Source organism: Crinia signifera, chromosome 4, assembly GCF_055691185.1.
Source record: "Crinia signifera chromosome 4, ASM5569118v1, whole genome shotgun sequence".
Taxonomy (NCBI): Eukaryota; Metazoa; Chordata; class Amphibia; order Anura; family Myobatrachidae; genus Crinia; species Crinia signifera.
In genome coordinates, this window is record NC_139220.1 from 295,285,001 (window position 1) to 295,299,835 (window position 14,835).

The following is a 14,835-nucleotide window of genomic DNA, read 5'->3' on the forward strand; positions in this document are numbered from 1 at the left end:
CCAGACATCCTCACTGACCCCAGCAGCGTCATTTCACCACACATCCTCACTGACCCCAGCAGCGTAATTTCTCCACACATCCTCACTGTCCCAAGCAGCGTGATTTCACCACACATCCTCACTGACCCCAGCAGCGTGATTTCACCACACATCCTCACTGACCCCAGCAGCGTAATTTCTCCACACATCCTCACTGTCCCAAGCAGCGTGATTTCACCACACATCCTCACTGACCCCAGCAGCGTGATTTCACCACACATCCTCACTGACCCCAGCAGCGTGATTTCACCACACATCCTCACTGACCCCAGCAGCGTGATTTCACCACACATCCTCACTGACCCCAGCAGCATGATTTCCCCACACATCCTCACTGACCCCAGCAGCGTGATTTCACCACACATCCTCACTGACCCCAGCAGCGTGATTTCACCACACATCCTCACTGACCCCAGCAGAATGATTTCACCAGACATCCTCACTGACCCCAGCAGCATGATTTCCCCCACACATCCTCACTGACCCCAGCAGTATGATTTTACCAGACATCCTCACTGACTCAAGCAGCGTGATTTCACCAGACATCCTCACTGACTCCAGCAGCGTGATTTCACCATGCATCCTCACTGACCCCAGCAGCGTAATTTCTCCACACATCCTCACTGTCCCAAGCAGCGTGATTTCACCACACATCCTCACTGACCCCAGCAGCGTGATTTCACCAGACTTCCTCACTGACCCCAGCAGTGTGATTTCTCCACACATCCTCACTGTCCCAAGCAGCGTGATTTCACCACACATCCTCACTGACCCCAGCAGTGTGATTTCACCAGACATCCTCACTGACTCCAGCAGCGTGATTTCACCACACATCCTCACTGACCCCAGCAGCATGATTTCCCCACACATCGTCACTGACCCCAGCAGCGTGATTTCACCACACATCCTCACTGACCCCAGCAGCGTGATTTCACCACACATCCTCACTGACCCCAGCAGCGTAATTTCTCCACACATCCTCACTGTCCCAAGCAGCGTGATTTCACCACACATCCTCACTGACCCCAGCAGCGTGATTTCACCACACATCCTCACTGACCCCAGCAGCGTGATTTCACCACACATCCTCACTGACCCCAGCAGCATGATTTCACCACACATCCTCACTGACCCCAGCAGCGTGATTTCACCACACATCCTCACTGACCCCAGCAGCGTGATTTCACCACACATCCTCACTGACCCCAGCAGCATGATTTCCCCACACATCCTCACTGACCCCAGCAGCGTGATTTCACCACACATCCTCACTGACCCCAGCAGCGTGATTTCACCACACATCCTCACTGACCCCAGCAGAATGATTTCACCAGACATCCTCACTGACCCCAGCAGCATGATTTCCCCCACACATCCTCACTGACCCCAGCAGTATGATTTCACCAGACATCCTCACTGACTCAAGCAGCGTGATTTCACCAGACATCCTCACTGACCCCAGCAGCGTAATTTCTCCACACATCCTCACTGTCCCAAGCAGCGTGATTTCACCACACATCCTCACTGACCCCAGCAGCGTGATTTCACCAGACTTCCTCACTGACCCCAGCAGTGTGATTTCTCCACACATCCTCACTGTCCCAAGCAGCGTGATTTCACCACACATCCTCACTGACCCCAGCAGTGTGATTTCACCAGACATCCTCACTGACTCCAGCAGCGTGATTTCACCACACATCCTCACTGACCCCAGCAGCATGATTTCCCCACACATCGTCACTGACCCCAGCAGCGTGATTTCACCACACATCCTCACTGACCCCAGCAGCGTGATTTCACCACACATCCTCACTGACCCCAGCAGCGTAATTTCTCCACACATCCTCACTGTCCCAAGCAGCGTGATTTCACCACACATCCTCACTGACCCCAGCAGCGTGATTTCACCACACATCCTCACTGACCCCAGCAGCATGATTTCCCCACACATCCTCACTGACCCCAGCAGCGTGATTTCACCACACATCCTCACTGACCCCAGCAGCGTGATTTCACCACACATCCTCACTGACCCCAGCAGAATGATTTCACCAGACATCCTCACTGACCCCAGCAGCATGATTTCCCCCACACATCCTCACTGACCCCAGCAGTATGATTTCACCAGACATCCTCACTGACTCAAGCAGCGTGATTTCACCAGACATCCTCACTGACTCCAGCAGCGTGATTTCACCATGCATCCTCACTGACCCCAGCAGCGTAATTTCTCCACACATCCTCACTGTCCCAAGCAGCGTGATTTCACCACACATCCTCACTGACCCCAGCAGCGTGATTTCACTAGACTTCCTCACTGACCCCAGCAGTGTGATTTCTCCACACATCCTCACTGTCCCAAGCAGCGTGATTTCACCACACATCCTCACTGACCCCAGCAGTGTGATTTCACCAGACATCCTCACTGACTCCAGCAGCGTGATTTCACCACACATCCTCACTGACCCCAGCAGCATGATTTCCCCACACATCGTCACTGACCCCAGCAGCGTGATTTCACCACACATCCTCACTGACCCCAGCAGCGTGATTTCACCACACATCCTCACTGACCCCAGCAGCGTAATTTCTCCACACATCCTCACTGTCCCAAGCAGCGTGATTTCACCACACATCCTCACTGACCCCAGCAGCGTGATTTCACCACACATCCTCACTGACCCCAGCAGCGTGATTTCACCACACATCCTCACTGACCCCAGCAGCATGATTTCACCACACATCCTCACTGACCCCAGCAGCGTGATTTCACCACACATCCTCACTGACCCCAGTAGCGTGATTTCACCACACATCCTCACTGACCCCAGCAGCATGATTTCCCCACACATCCTCACTGACCCCAGCAGCGTGATTTCACCACACATCCTCACTGACCCCAGCAGCGTGATTTCACCACACATCCTCACTGACCCCAGCAGAATGATTTCACCAGACATCCTCACTGACCCCAGCAGCATGATTTCCCCCACACATCCTCACTGACCCCAGCAGTATGATTTCACCAGACATCCTCACTGACTCAAGCAGCGTGATTTCACCAGACATCCTCACTGACTCCAGCAGCGTGATTTCACCATGCATCCTCACTGACCCCAGCAGCGTAATTTCTCCACACATCCTCACTGTCCCAAGCAGCGTGATTTCACCACACATCCTCACTGACCCCAGCAGCGTGATTTCACTAGACTTCCTCACTGACCCCAGCAGTGTGATTTCTCCACACATCCTCACTGTCCCAAGCAGCGTGATTTCACCACACATCCTCACTGACCCCAGCAGTGTGATTTCACCAGACATCCTCACTGACTCCAGCAGCGTGATTTCACCACACATCCTCACTGACCCCAGCAGCATGATTTCCCCACACATCGTCACTGACCCCAGCAGCGTGATTTCACCACACATCCTCACTGACCCCAGCAGCGTGATTTCACCACACATCCTCACTGACCCCAGCAGCGTAATTTCTCCACACATCCTCACTGTCCCAAGCAGCGTGATTTCACCACACATCCTCACTGACCCCAGCAGCGTGATTTCACCACACATCCTCACTGACCCCAGCAGCGTGATTTCACCACACATCCTCACTGACCCCAGCAGCATGATTTCACCACACATCCTCACTGACCCCAGCAGCGTGATTTCACCACACATCCTCACTGACCCCAGCAGCGTGATTTCACCACACATCCTCACTGACCCCAGCAGCATGATTTCCCCACACATCCTCACTGACCCCAGCAGCGTGATTTCACCACACATCCTCACTGACCCCAGCAGCGTGATTTCACCACACATCCTCACTGACCCCAGCAGAATGATTTCACCAGACATCCTCACTGACCCCAGCAGCATGATTTCCCCCACACATCCTCACTGACCCCAGCAGTATGATTTCACCAGACATCCTCACTGACCCCAGCAGTGTGATTTCTCCACACATCCTCACTGACCCCAGCAGCGTGATTTCACCACACATCCTCACTGACCCCAGCAGCGTGATTTCACCACACATCCTCATGTCAACCTTTTTTCATGTGTAGACATATTGACCTATTGAATCTATTGACTGACACTCTCGACTAATTTCCAGAAATCCGATATCTGAAACATTATTTTTTAGCACATGTGAAATAACGCCACCTTCACTTTCTGATGGTTTAGTTCTGCGAGTGGTTGTGTACGCATACACATCCTCTCGCACATGGCCGAATGAAAGAGAAACCATTTGATGGTCGCTCACCATCAAATGACTTCTCTTCCATTTGCTAATAAAGTCAGTCAAGACTTGCTTTTTTGACGGAGATGGACGAATTCTGGGAGGGCGCTGATATCCTGTAACGTCAGCCACCCGCTCCAAGCAGGCATGGACCCGCCTGGGTCCCTAGGGGTATGCCCAGCATTTTCATGGGTGCACGCACATGAGACAGAGGGCGTGCCTCTGCACCCACCACCATTCGCCCCCGCTCCCCCCTTCTCCCACCGCCATTCGTCGCCTGCTGGCCTCGGCAAGTGTGCATGTAAGGGGTGATTTAATAAAGCTTGGAGAGAGAAAGTGGAGCGAGAGAAACTACCCACCAATCAGCTCCTACCATTTTGCAAATACATCCTGTAACATCTTTAACATGGCAGTTAGGAGCGAGTTGGTACTTTATCTCGCTCCGCTTTCTCTCTATGGGGGTCATTCTGATCTTCTCGCATTACTGCTAGTTCGGTCCCGTTCCAATGTTTTGGGGACTGGCCCATGCACATGGTCTATTATGCTCATGTAGAGCTCCGCTTTGCGAACGGCTTTAGCGACTTGCATAGTCCCCGAGCCATTTACAAGGATCATGGTGGACGGCGGTGGGGACAGAGTTCGGCCATGGGAACGCCCAGCATTTATGAAAACGCTGGACTTTACTATGGCTATGTGGGCTGATCGATACCTGCTGGGGGCGGGCGGCTGACATCAGAGGACTTCAGCCATCCGCTCTATCTTCAGGAAGGCACATGCCAATAAAAGTCACTTTAGACTGATTTTTATTTGCAAAGCCAGGAGGAATCATTCCATGGTCGGCAGAGACATTGTGACACATCCCCTTACATGTTAACAAAGGGAATCAAGAAGGGGGCGTCCAGAAGGGCAGCGTCTCTGGTGACATGACACTCCCTATCTTTGAAGATTTTCTATATCTTCCCCTATACCACAAGAATTCCCACCCATCTGAGCGTAACCTGATTTGCCCACCAGTTAATAGTTTATCCTAATAATATGCTTACTAGTGCTGTGTATGACAAGTAGCTGCACGCTACTTCAGTCTGACAGGAGTGTCATGCATTACATTGGGATAATAGACATTATTACTGCTAACAGGCTTTCCTAGGTATATAACGACCAGATGGTCCGTCACAACTGCCGTTTTATCCGTATACTTCAAAGCTATTCATAATTTGTCCTTTTTAAGATATATTTTAAATGTAAAATAGTACCCCTGGCATTTTTTCTTCAGAATAATCCTCTTAGTGATCATGTGACTAAATCCTGCAACTTTTATTATTATTATTGTTATTTTTTTTAAGATTGTTTTATGCTGCTTTCCCACTGCAGACCAGTTTAAAGTACTGGTAATCTTAAATGGTATTTAAAACGGTATTAGCATTCCCACTGCAGCAGATTACCGTTTTAAATACCATTTAAGTACCATTACCATTGCAGTGAACCGTGTAAAATGTAGAGTGCCTAACCACCCCCCCCCAGTGTAAAGAGTGCCTAATCCCCCCCCCCCAAGTGTAAAGAGTGCCTAACCCCCGTACCTGCCTTGTGCCCCCACCTCCCCTCCCCTTGTACTTACCTGCACGGGGATGCAGGGCAGTGGGGAGGCAGCGGGGGTCCATGCAGGGTACAGGCAGTCCCAGTGCCTGATGAGAACTAGTAGTTCTCACTTTGCGCATATGTAATGAGTGCACGTGCATAATAATGTGACGCTCATTACATATGCGCATATGTAATGAGCGGCTCTTTATTATGCACGTGCACTCATTACACATGCACAAAGTGAGAACTACTAGTTCTCATCAGGCACTGGGACTGCCTGGAGGCTAAATAACGTTTAAGAGGCATTCCCACTGCCTCTTAAACGTTATTTTAACGTGTAGGACCCTGCTTTAAAAACAGGTTGAAATACCATTTAGCTTTAAATGGTATTTCAACTCTGGCACTTTCCCACTGCAGCCTTAAACGGTAAATTGCACTGAAAATCTGCAATTTACCGTTTTTTAGCTGCAGTGGGAAAGGGGCATTAGATAGCCTATATGCTACCTTTACATACGGCATATTATTTGTTTTTATAGATCATTTCAGCATGGCAGCATAAAGTATTATGTACAGCCAAGATCTCTGTTTATAGCTAACGGTAGCCGCCATATTGTTTGCCTTTAATCATAAAAAAATATTAGAACAGCCAACATCATGGGAACATTGATGCAAGTCTTTGGTTATTCATTTAATTTCCCTTTAACAGATTTACAGTTATTGCTCAGACTGTTGGTCTGTCATCTAAAATGCCAGATAATTGATACAGTTAATTATAAAGTTGTGCATATTAAACTTGTGAGTTCCGTGTCTGATCGTTCCCTATAGGTGGCATCGGATTGCACTAAGCGTTGAAGGAAAAAACGTGACCATGTTTCTTGACTGTGAGAAGAGACAGACCCACTTTCTGGACCGAGGGGACAAGCCCATCATTAGCACAGATGGCGTTACCCTGTTTGGGACACGACTACTTGACGAGGAGGTGTTTGAGGTAAATCATTAGCCACCATTTTGTCAGGTGTTTCTGACTGTTCAAATCCAAATGTCTTATTCTGCAAGTGTGACGTGTCATATAATTATTAGTAAATATCTAACTGTTATTTAGACTGAGGAAAATGTGAAACCGACAATATTTCATTCAGAATACAATTTTAAACCACCCTCCCTCCACTGCATCGGCCTGCTCAGAAAAACTCTCTCCCGCTACTGCAGCAAAGGCTTCTGGTCCAGGCTTAACTAACTAGTTGATTATTAATACTAATTATTAACCCCTAAGCTTGGGTGTGTATGTACAGTAGTTCAGAAAAACGCTACTGCCATCTCTGCTCAAAACCCTACATTCTGTCAAGTTTAGTTATATTGTAGGTATTAATAAGCAGGGCCCATACTGTACTAAATGATCTGCTTGGTGAGAGGGCAGTGACCTCTTTCTTTTAGTTTTTGAAATACCATTTACTCAATAAAAAAACGTTCTTAAAGGAATGGGGAGTATACTCACATACTCTCTATGCATCTATACTCACTGAACTTATTGTGAAGTTATACTCACTACGCCGTTATACTCACTATGCAGATATACTTACTGAGCAGCTATACTCACAGTGTAGCTATACTCAGTTCACCTGTACTCACAGTGCAGCTATACTCACTGAGCAGCTATACTCACTATGTAGCTATACCTATTGTGAAGTTATACTCACTACGCCGTTATATTCGCTATGCAGATATACTTATTGAGCAGCTATACTCACAGTGCAGCTGTACTCGGTCCACCTGTACTCACAGTGCAGCTATACTCACTGAACAGATATACTAATTGTGCATCTGTACTGACAGAGCAGCTATACTCACAGTGCAGGGGAGTGCGGGGAACTGTGAGCAGCTTGTGGGTGATGCAGGAGACTTGCCCGCCTTCCGAGGTGCTGGTAACAGCACCTGATTCTCAGGAACCTCCTGTCCATCCCGGGAGGCTAGGCAAGTGTGCGGTGCGTGAATCTACAGTATACTGAGCTGTAAAAATAAAGCTCTCTCTTATTTGTGGAATACATGCAAAAGCAGCCAGTATTTACCCTCCACAGAAAAAATATAAATGTTTTTGCTCACTTTGCATGGAAATATGGTTTGTTCCAGATGCAAAGTATCTTTTTTTGTTCCAAACATGAATCAGGTCCAAATCAGAGAACATGAGGGTTACCTTTCCTAAAATGACAGAATAGCTATGTAACGTGACTTGATATGTTCTCTATAAACTTTCAGATTATTTGTTTTGTGCTTGGATTAAATAGATTTGTTTCCTAACTCCTGCCCTGCATTTAGGGTAACTGAGAATTTCACATTGTGAGAAAGGGCAGGGCCATATCTAGGCTGTGTCTGCAGATGAACGTGTCCCAGGACTTGGGACATTCAGATGTAACCGCATCTCTAACTGGGAACGTCTAGCTTAGATGGATCAGCAGTTTCTGTAAGCATTTGTACACGGAAACAACTACTCAGCAGCATCAGCCAGTGACTCCCCAGTGGGACCTAGTAATGCGGAGCTATGTTGTATCAGTTTCCCATGCACTGCATTGTGTTGTGGAGCAGACAGTGCTCAGCAGTGCGAGAGGGGGCGTGTCACTGGGGAAAGGCGTGGGATGGGAATTACCACGGACATCTGCCTGGACTCGCACGTTTTCTGGTACTCAATAAAGGCGATTAGGATGGAATGAAAGGAAGTGGAGTGAGTGACAGGACAAATCAGACAGGCTTGGCCGAATGATCACAGAACAAAGAGTTTAGGTAATGTGAAGATAGGTGATCGTTAAAGTGGTCCTGTGCTATTCAGCTTCAGTCCGCAGCTGTGAGATATGCATGCACATACTGTAGGTGCAACTAGTTCCCAGACAGCGGCTGGAAGTCCCAACATTCCAAACAACAAAGCCCTCGTCCATTGTTACTATAGTAACGGCTGCAGGTTTTTTCTTTAGCTGGATTCTTAAGTAAAAAATGAAGTAACTATCTGGAAACAAACATGTTGTCGTTGTCGACATGAGGAAAGTCGACATTCATTGGGTCGACATGCATCAAGGTTGACACACCTGAAGGTCGACATGGGGATATGTCGACGTGGTCATTAGGTCGACACATGCATTCGTTCAACGTGGGCAAGGTCGACATTCAAAAGGGCGACATGGGGTTTTTTCAGTTTTTTTGAGCCAACAAATATTTCATGCCGTACCGTCCACCGTGGCGTGGTGAGAGAATAACATAGTGTGCCAAAAGCCTGGCGGGCACAGTGAGCCATGCGAGGGGACACGGGGCACTTCTTTAGTGTCCATGTCGACTGTGGTGACATTTGGGATAAAAAGGTGAAAAGCCCCATGTTGACCTACAAAATAATAAATATTGTAAAATGATTTGTGCCCTGGATTACGTCCATATGTGATGCACCTTCGCTCAATGGGGTGGCTACTGGGCCAATAACGTGGAAGTGCCTCTAGCATTCCGTATTTCAGATGAGAACAGGTCCTCTGCGGCCCTAACCTTATAATAATTAGCTCCACGGTGGTATCTGAGGTGGGAAGGGAATAATCATGGGACACCCCCACCCGGTATCCGGATGATAGGTGGACACCAAAAGGTCAACATTAACAAATGGTCGACACAAGCAAAGGATTGACCTGACAATAGCATGAAAATGTCGACATGAGGTTTTTTCTTCATCTTTTGAACTTTTTCATACTTCAACATCCACGGGGACCTCGATTGGCAATGGTAAATTGTGCCGAGGGCAGCAGTTGCTGATCGAGGCACCTGGCCCGAAGCTTGGCGCTGCACTTATTGTGGGTCCAACTGCTCAGGTGTAGACATTGACACCCCCCATCGACCTCTTCCACATTGACCCTTTGCTCGTGTCAACCTGTTGTCAATGATGACCTAGTTAATTTCGACCTTTTGTATATGTCTACCTTGTGCAACCTTTTGGTGACAACCTATTGACTGTCAGCCTTCTAATCCGGAACCCCCCTACCTAGCCACTACCCACCCATCCTGCCAGCAGGTAAACAAGGGACTGTGAGTTGGGGCTCTGGGAGATCTCTCTCATAAATGGTGCCTGTAGTCCACGTGACCGCTTTTACTATAGCCACTTATTACTTCTCATAAATCAGCCTAGAACTCCGATCTCTCATCTTCCTGTATCCGATTCCTCTCCAGAACTGTTGATATTGGCAGAAGCAGCCTGGCCGGGATCCTAATAATCTCTGGTCAGAGGTCAGAGCTCCAGCTGGCCAGGGGGGGGGGGGGGGGGGGGGTCTCTCTTCACAGGAACCACTGTGTCAAGAGTTGTATTTACTAGAGAAAATAGAGATTTGTATTCCGCAGAATAATCTGTGTCCGCAGGTCAGCAGGGAGGAATTATTACTGCAGTTCAGCCATCATGGTGAGCGTTGTGGTTAGCATTGCTAGCTCACAGCTGTGAGGTCAGGAGTCAAAGTTCAGGGGGTTATTCAAACCTGATCGCAGGGTTGCGAATTCACAGGCCGAGCAATGATCACATGACTCTGCATGCGTGCGGCCTGTGGTACGCACGCGCAGTCCATCCTGCAATAGAATCAAACTCCTTTTATTATAGCTAGCTGTACGCAAGATGATTGACAGGAAGCCGGCGTTTGGGAGTGGCAACTGGCCACTTGCTGCGAGTGTCACGGAAAACGCTGGCGTGCCCAGGCATTTGATTGGAAGTCACGTCAAGTCAGCTCCGGCCCTGGTCAGCCTGTTCCAATCGCAGCTGCCGTGTAAGCTCTGGGCTACGCTCAGACTGCACACCCTGGAAAAATCATTCAGGGGTCAGTGCCTGGTGTATGGCTTTGCTGATCACAAGCCCTGCTAAGCAAATCGCAGGCTCGCACAAGGAATACACTCTTACCTGGTCACATGCAGCTGTCAGATCAAGTCTGAATAACCCCCCTGATCAAGGTTTATCTGAGTGGAGTTTGCATGGTCTCTCCAAATCTTATGCGGCTTGTCTCGGGGTGCTCAGGTTACCTCCACTCCTCAAAAACATACAGGTAGTTTAACTAGTTTTGGAGAAAAAAGTTAAGCGATGTGTGTTCATGGGGTTGGGAATTTAGGGCCTGATTCAGAGCTGTGCATATACCCGCAGCCTAGCGAACAGGTAAACCCTGCACTGCTGAACGGCAAGGGGCGGGACTGAAATGACGCAAATCGCGTAATTTTGAGTCATCAACCCCCGTCCCCGCCCCCTGACCTGGATATCCGGCTGTCCTCTCCGGGCTTCTCCCGGAGAGGCAATATTAAAAGTCGGCAAGTATGGCACACCCTTATGAACCCCTCCTGCCGCTAGCAATACCAGCAATACCTTTTACCAGACTTTTGCTTTTTAGAACTGTATTCCATTAAAAGAAGCTCCCATCAATCAATTATGTGTGTTTTGCATTGATAATTGTACTAGACAACTGTCATATCACTACATGCCTGTGTCATCCATATTATGTTTCTGACTTTTTTTGCATGTTACACAGAGTAATTAGTCGATCAAAACTTAAGTAGGCAGGAGATTATGGTGTGTCTGAGAGACGTTTTGTATTGTAGCGAGTGTCAATAGATGATGGTAGACATGACTGATTGGTGGTGTTAGACACAGCCAGTGGGTGGTGTTAGACATGCCCAATAGGTGGTTCTAGGCATACCCCCTTGATGGTGCACCCCCCTAATAAAATGTGCTGCGCACGCCTATGCCCAGTGTGTATGGACCTTTATCTGTGTGTGCTCTCATTTCTACTCATTACCTCGAATGCTCTCTTCCATGTAATATTACTTCTTCCTTCATGTCTGTTCTATATCACATTAATCGCACCTCCCAACAGATCAGCTCTTTCCAGGTCAGTCTTAATAGAGGTCAAACTTTCAGAAAAGGAGCGTTTCCTTGTAGCAAATAGTCACGGAATGTGCAGATTAGGGAATGATTTGGGTGGGACGGAGCCTAATTTATCAAGATATCCAAGAGAGATAAATATTGTGAGGTATAGATAAAGCGTGAAGTCTGTTACATCATTTTCCTTTCAGTTCTAAATATGTTTCCTAAGTCTTTTAATTAAAATCAGGGTTTAAACAGGGGTGAAGCTATGATTTCAGTTACAGAGGGCAGAGACAGCTTGCCTCCGCCCCCTTTCATCAACAGCTGATAGTAATCACCCTCCACCTATATGACCTCCTCCACCTATAGGACTGCCTTGTGATGCAGGCAACATCACAGGTGCACCCATATAATACAGAGAACATTACAGTAATTGCATATAAGCCATATAAGCCATATGTGGTGCAGGGATTCGATATGGAATCCCGGTGGTCAAAATCCCGACCGCCGAAATCCCGACAAGGGGGGGATCGTGGATCGCGCCCCCCCCCCCCCCCTTGCGGGCTTGCTGCGCTCGCCACGCAGCGGGCCCGGTGCCTCGCTACGCTCGGCACGCTAATTTGTTCTCCCTCTATGGGTGTCGTGGACACCCATGGAGGGAGAAAGTTTTGGGATTTCGGCGGTTGGGATTTCGGCGGTCAGGAAATTGACCGCATCCCGTGGGGCAGTACAAATGGTGTAATGGTTAGCATTACCGCTTCAGAGCGCTAAGGTCATGGGTTTGATTCCCATCATAGCCCTAACTGTGCGGAGTTTGTATATTCTCCCCATACACAGTCCAAAAATATACTGGTAGGTTAATTGGCTCTTAACAAAAATTAACCCTAGAATGTCTGTGTGTGTATGTATGTGGTAGGGAATATTTATTGTAAGCTCCTCTGGGGCAGGGATTGATGTGAATGTTCAAATATTCTCTGTACAGCGCTGCAGAATATGTGTGCGCTATATAAGAAACTGTTAATAAATAATAAATATAATACACAAATCAGCATTGAGATTCATATAAGAAAGTACTGACTGCTTTACTTTTTACGGTTATAGTACAAAAACATAGATGACTCATGATAGACAGTCATATGGTCAACCACCGATGCTCGACAGTCACAAGGTCATCGTGGTTAAAAGCTTGACATGGAAAAAGGTCGACATGAGTTTTTAATGGTTTTAGGTTGTCTATGTCGACATAGGTCGACATGGACACTGTCTAAGTGTACCGCGTCCCCTCGCATGGCTTGCTATGCTCGGCACGCTATTTTATTCTCCCTCCATGACCTAGTGGATGGTAGGGCATGAAATAACGCCTGTCGGCACATGTCGGATGAAAATTTTGTAAAATATGCATGTCTACCCTTTTCATGTTGACCTTTAAACCCTGTTGACATTTTGACTGTCGACCTTTAAACCCTGTCGACCTTTTGACTGCTGACCATTAGTGTTCTCCCATATGACTGTCTATCATGAGTCAGTCTATGATCAGTCTGGATACCACTTTTTAGACTGCAATATAGATATCAGTTTGAAGTAAAACCCCACCCAAATCTAACTCTCTCTGCACATCAGAGGCAGAACTCAGGAAAGCAATGGAGTCATCTGCCGCCGGGCTCCTGCTCTCAAGGGGGCACCTCTCCTCCTCTGCATGTTTAAATTCATTAATTGAAAGCCATCAAAATCGCTTCTGTGGCTGAATCCTGAAATATATATATATATAGATATTTATTTCATAACAGACATATTTACAGTATATATTTTATATAACGTTGTGTGTGTGTCTTTGGGGGGGCACCAATATGCATCTTTCCTCCAGGCAACTTGGACAAACTTACGCCACTGCTGCACATGTTACATCTGCCCCACCTGCAGTGCACATGGTTTTGTCCATTAGAGAGAGAATTTGCTTTTGTAAGTGAACCAGGATCAGACCCATAATGAAGATAGCACCAATGACCTATTATTCTTACTATTACCTACCATAATCCATACACTCTTCCTTACCCCAAGTCAATGCATAAGTGGGGGACGAGAGAATGTATAGAACAGCATGAAGTAGCTGCCTGACAGGCAGGACTAGGGCCGGCGCCACCACTAGGCAGCTCTAGGCATTTGCCTAGGGCGCCGGCACCTGGAGGGCGGCAGTTCGCCCCTCACCCCCAGCGAACTGTGTAAAAAAATTGCTGCCCCGGCGTCCCTGCAGTGCTGGGGCGGTCAGGGGTGTCCGTGCCGTAGGGGTACTTGCGGCGCCGTCATGTGTATAAAGCTGGCTGCGGCCGGCGGGGTCCCTGTAGTGAATAGCAAATAACTAGGTACCTGCAAATAAGGGGTACCTGCGGCGGCGCGGGAAGCGCTAGTTATTTGCTATTCACTACAGGGACCCCGCCGGCCGCAGCCAGCTTTATACACATGACGGCGCCGCAGGTACCCCTACGGCACGGACACCCCTGACTGCCCCAGCCCTGCAGGGATGCCGGGCAGCAATTTTTTTTACACAGGTACCACCCCCCCCTCCCTCCCCCTGGCACCGGGGCGCCCCCACCCCGACTTGCCTGGGGCGCTCCGGTGCCTTGCACCGGCCCTGGGCAGGACCCTCTGGGGCTGCTGGTGTCAGTGTGGAGGAATCGGGGCCATGCAGAGACAGGGGCCATGCAGCCTGTTACTTCTGCACATGGCCACTGGGAGGCGATAACTATGGGCTACTGCTCTCCCATCACTTGTATCTGGCATCACAGATAATAAAGTCCTGCAAATTAAACATGTTCAAGCGTATGTGATCCAGTTCGAGCTGATATTGATAATTAGTGCTAATTATTATAATAGCCTTTGTGTTTTGGAGGTTCTGCACTTTTATGATTGCTGCTATTACATTTAGCCCAGTGGTTTCCAAACTTTTTTGCATCATGGCACGCTAGATTATCAGAATATTTGTCAAGGCACCCCTAGGTGCAATGTTTGCTACCGAGAATTTCAGAAAACAATATTAAATTAAATAAGTTGTGCTTATATGTCATCCTTTTGTTTATCCACATATTTAAAAACTGGAAGCCACAAGCACTGATTTTGCCTA

General features: G+C 48.1%; 1 protein-coding gene across 1 annotated transcript in view; it reads left to right on the forward strand.

Moving 5' to 3' along the window:
- COL5A3 (collagen type V alpha 3 chain) overlaps positions 1-14,835 on the forward strand; it is a 196,262-nt gene that overhangs the window by 84,674 nt on the left and 96,753 nt on the right. The window contains exon 4 of the mRNA XM_083180418.1: positions 6,689-6,851. Within this exon, the coding sequence (XP_083036544.1) occupies positions 6,689-6,851 (163 nt within the window). The remainder of the gene's footprint in view (positions 1-6,688; positions 6,852-14,835) is intronic.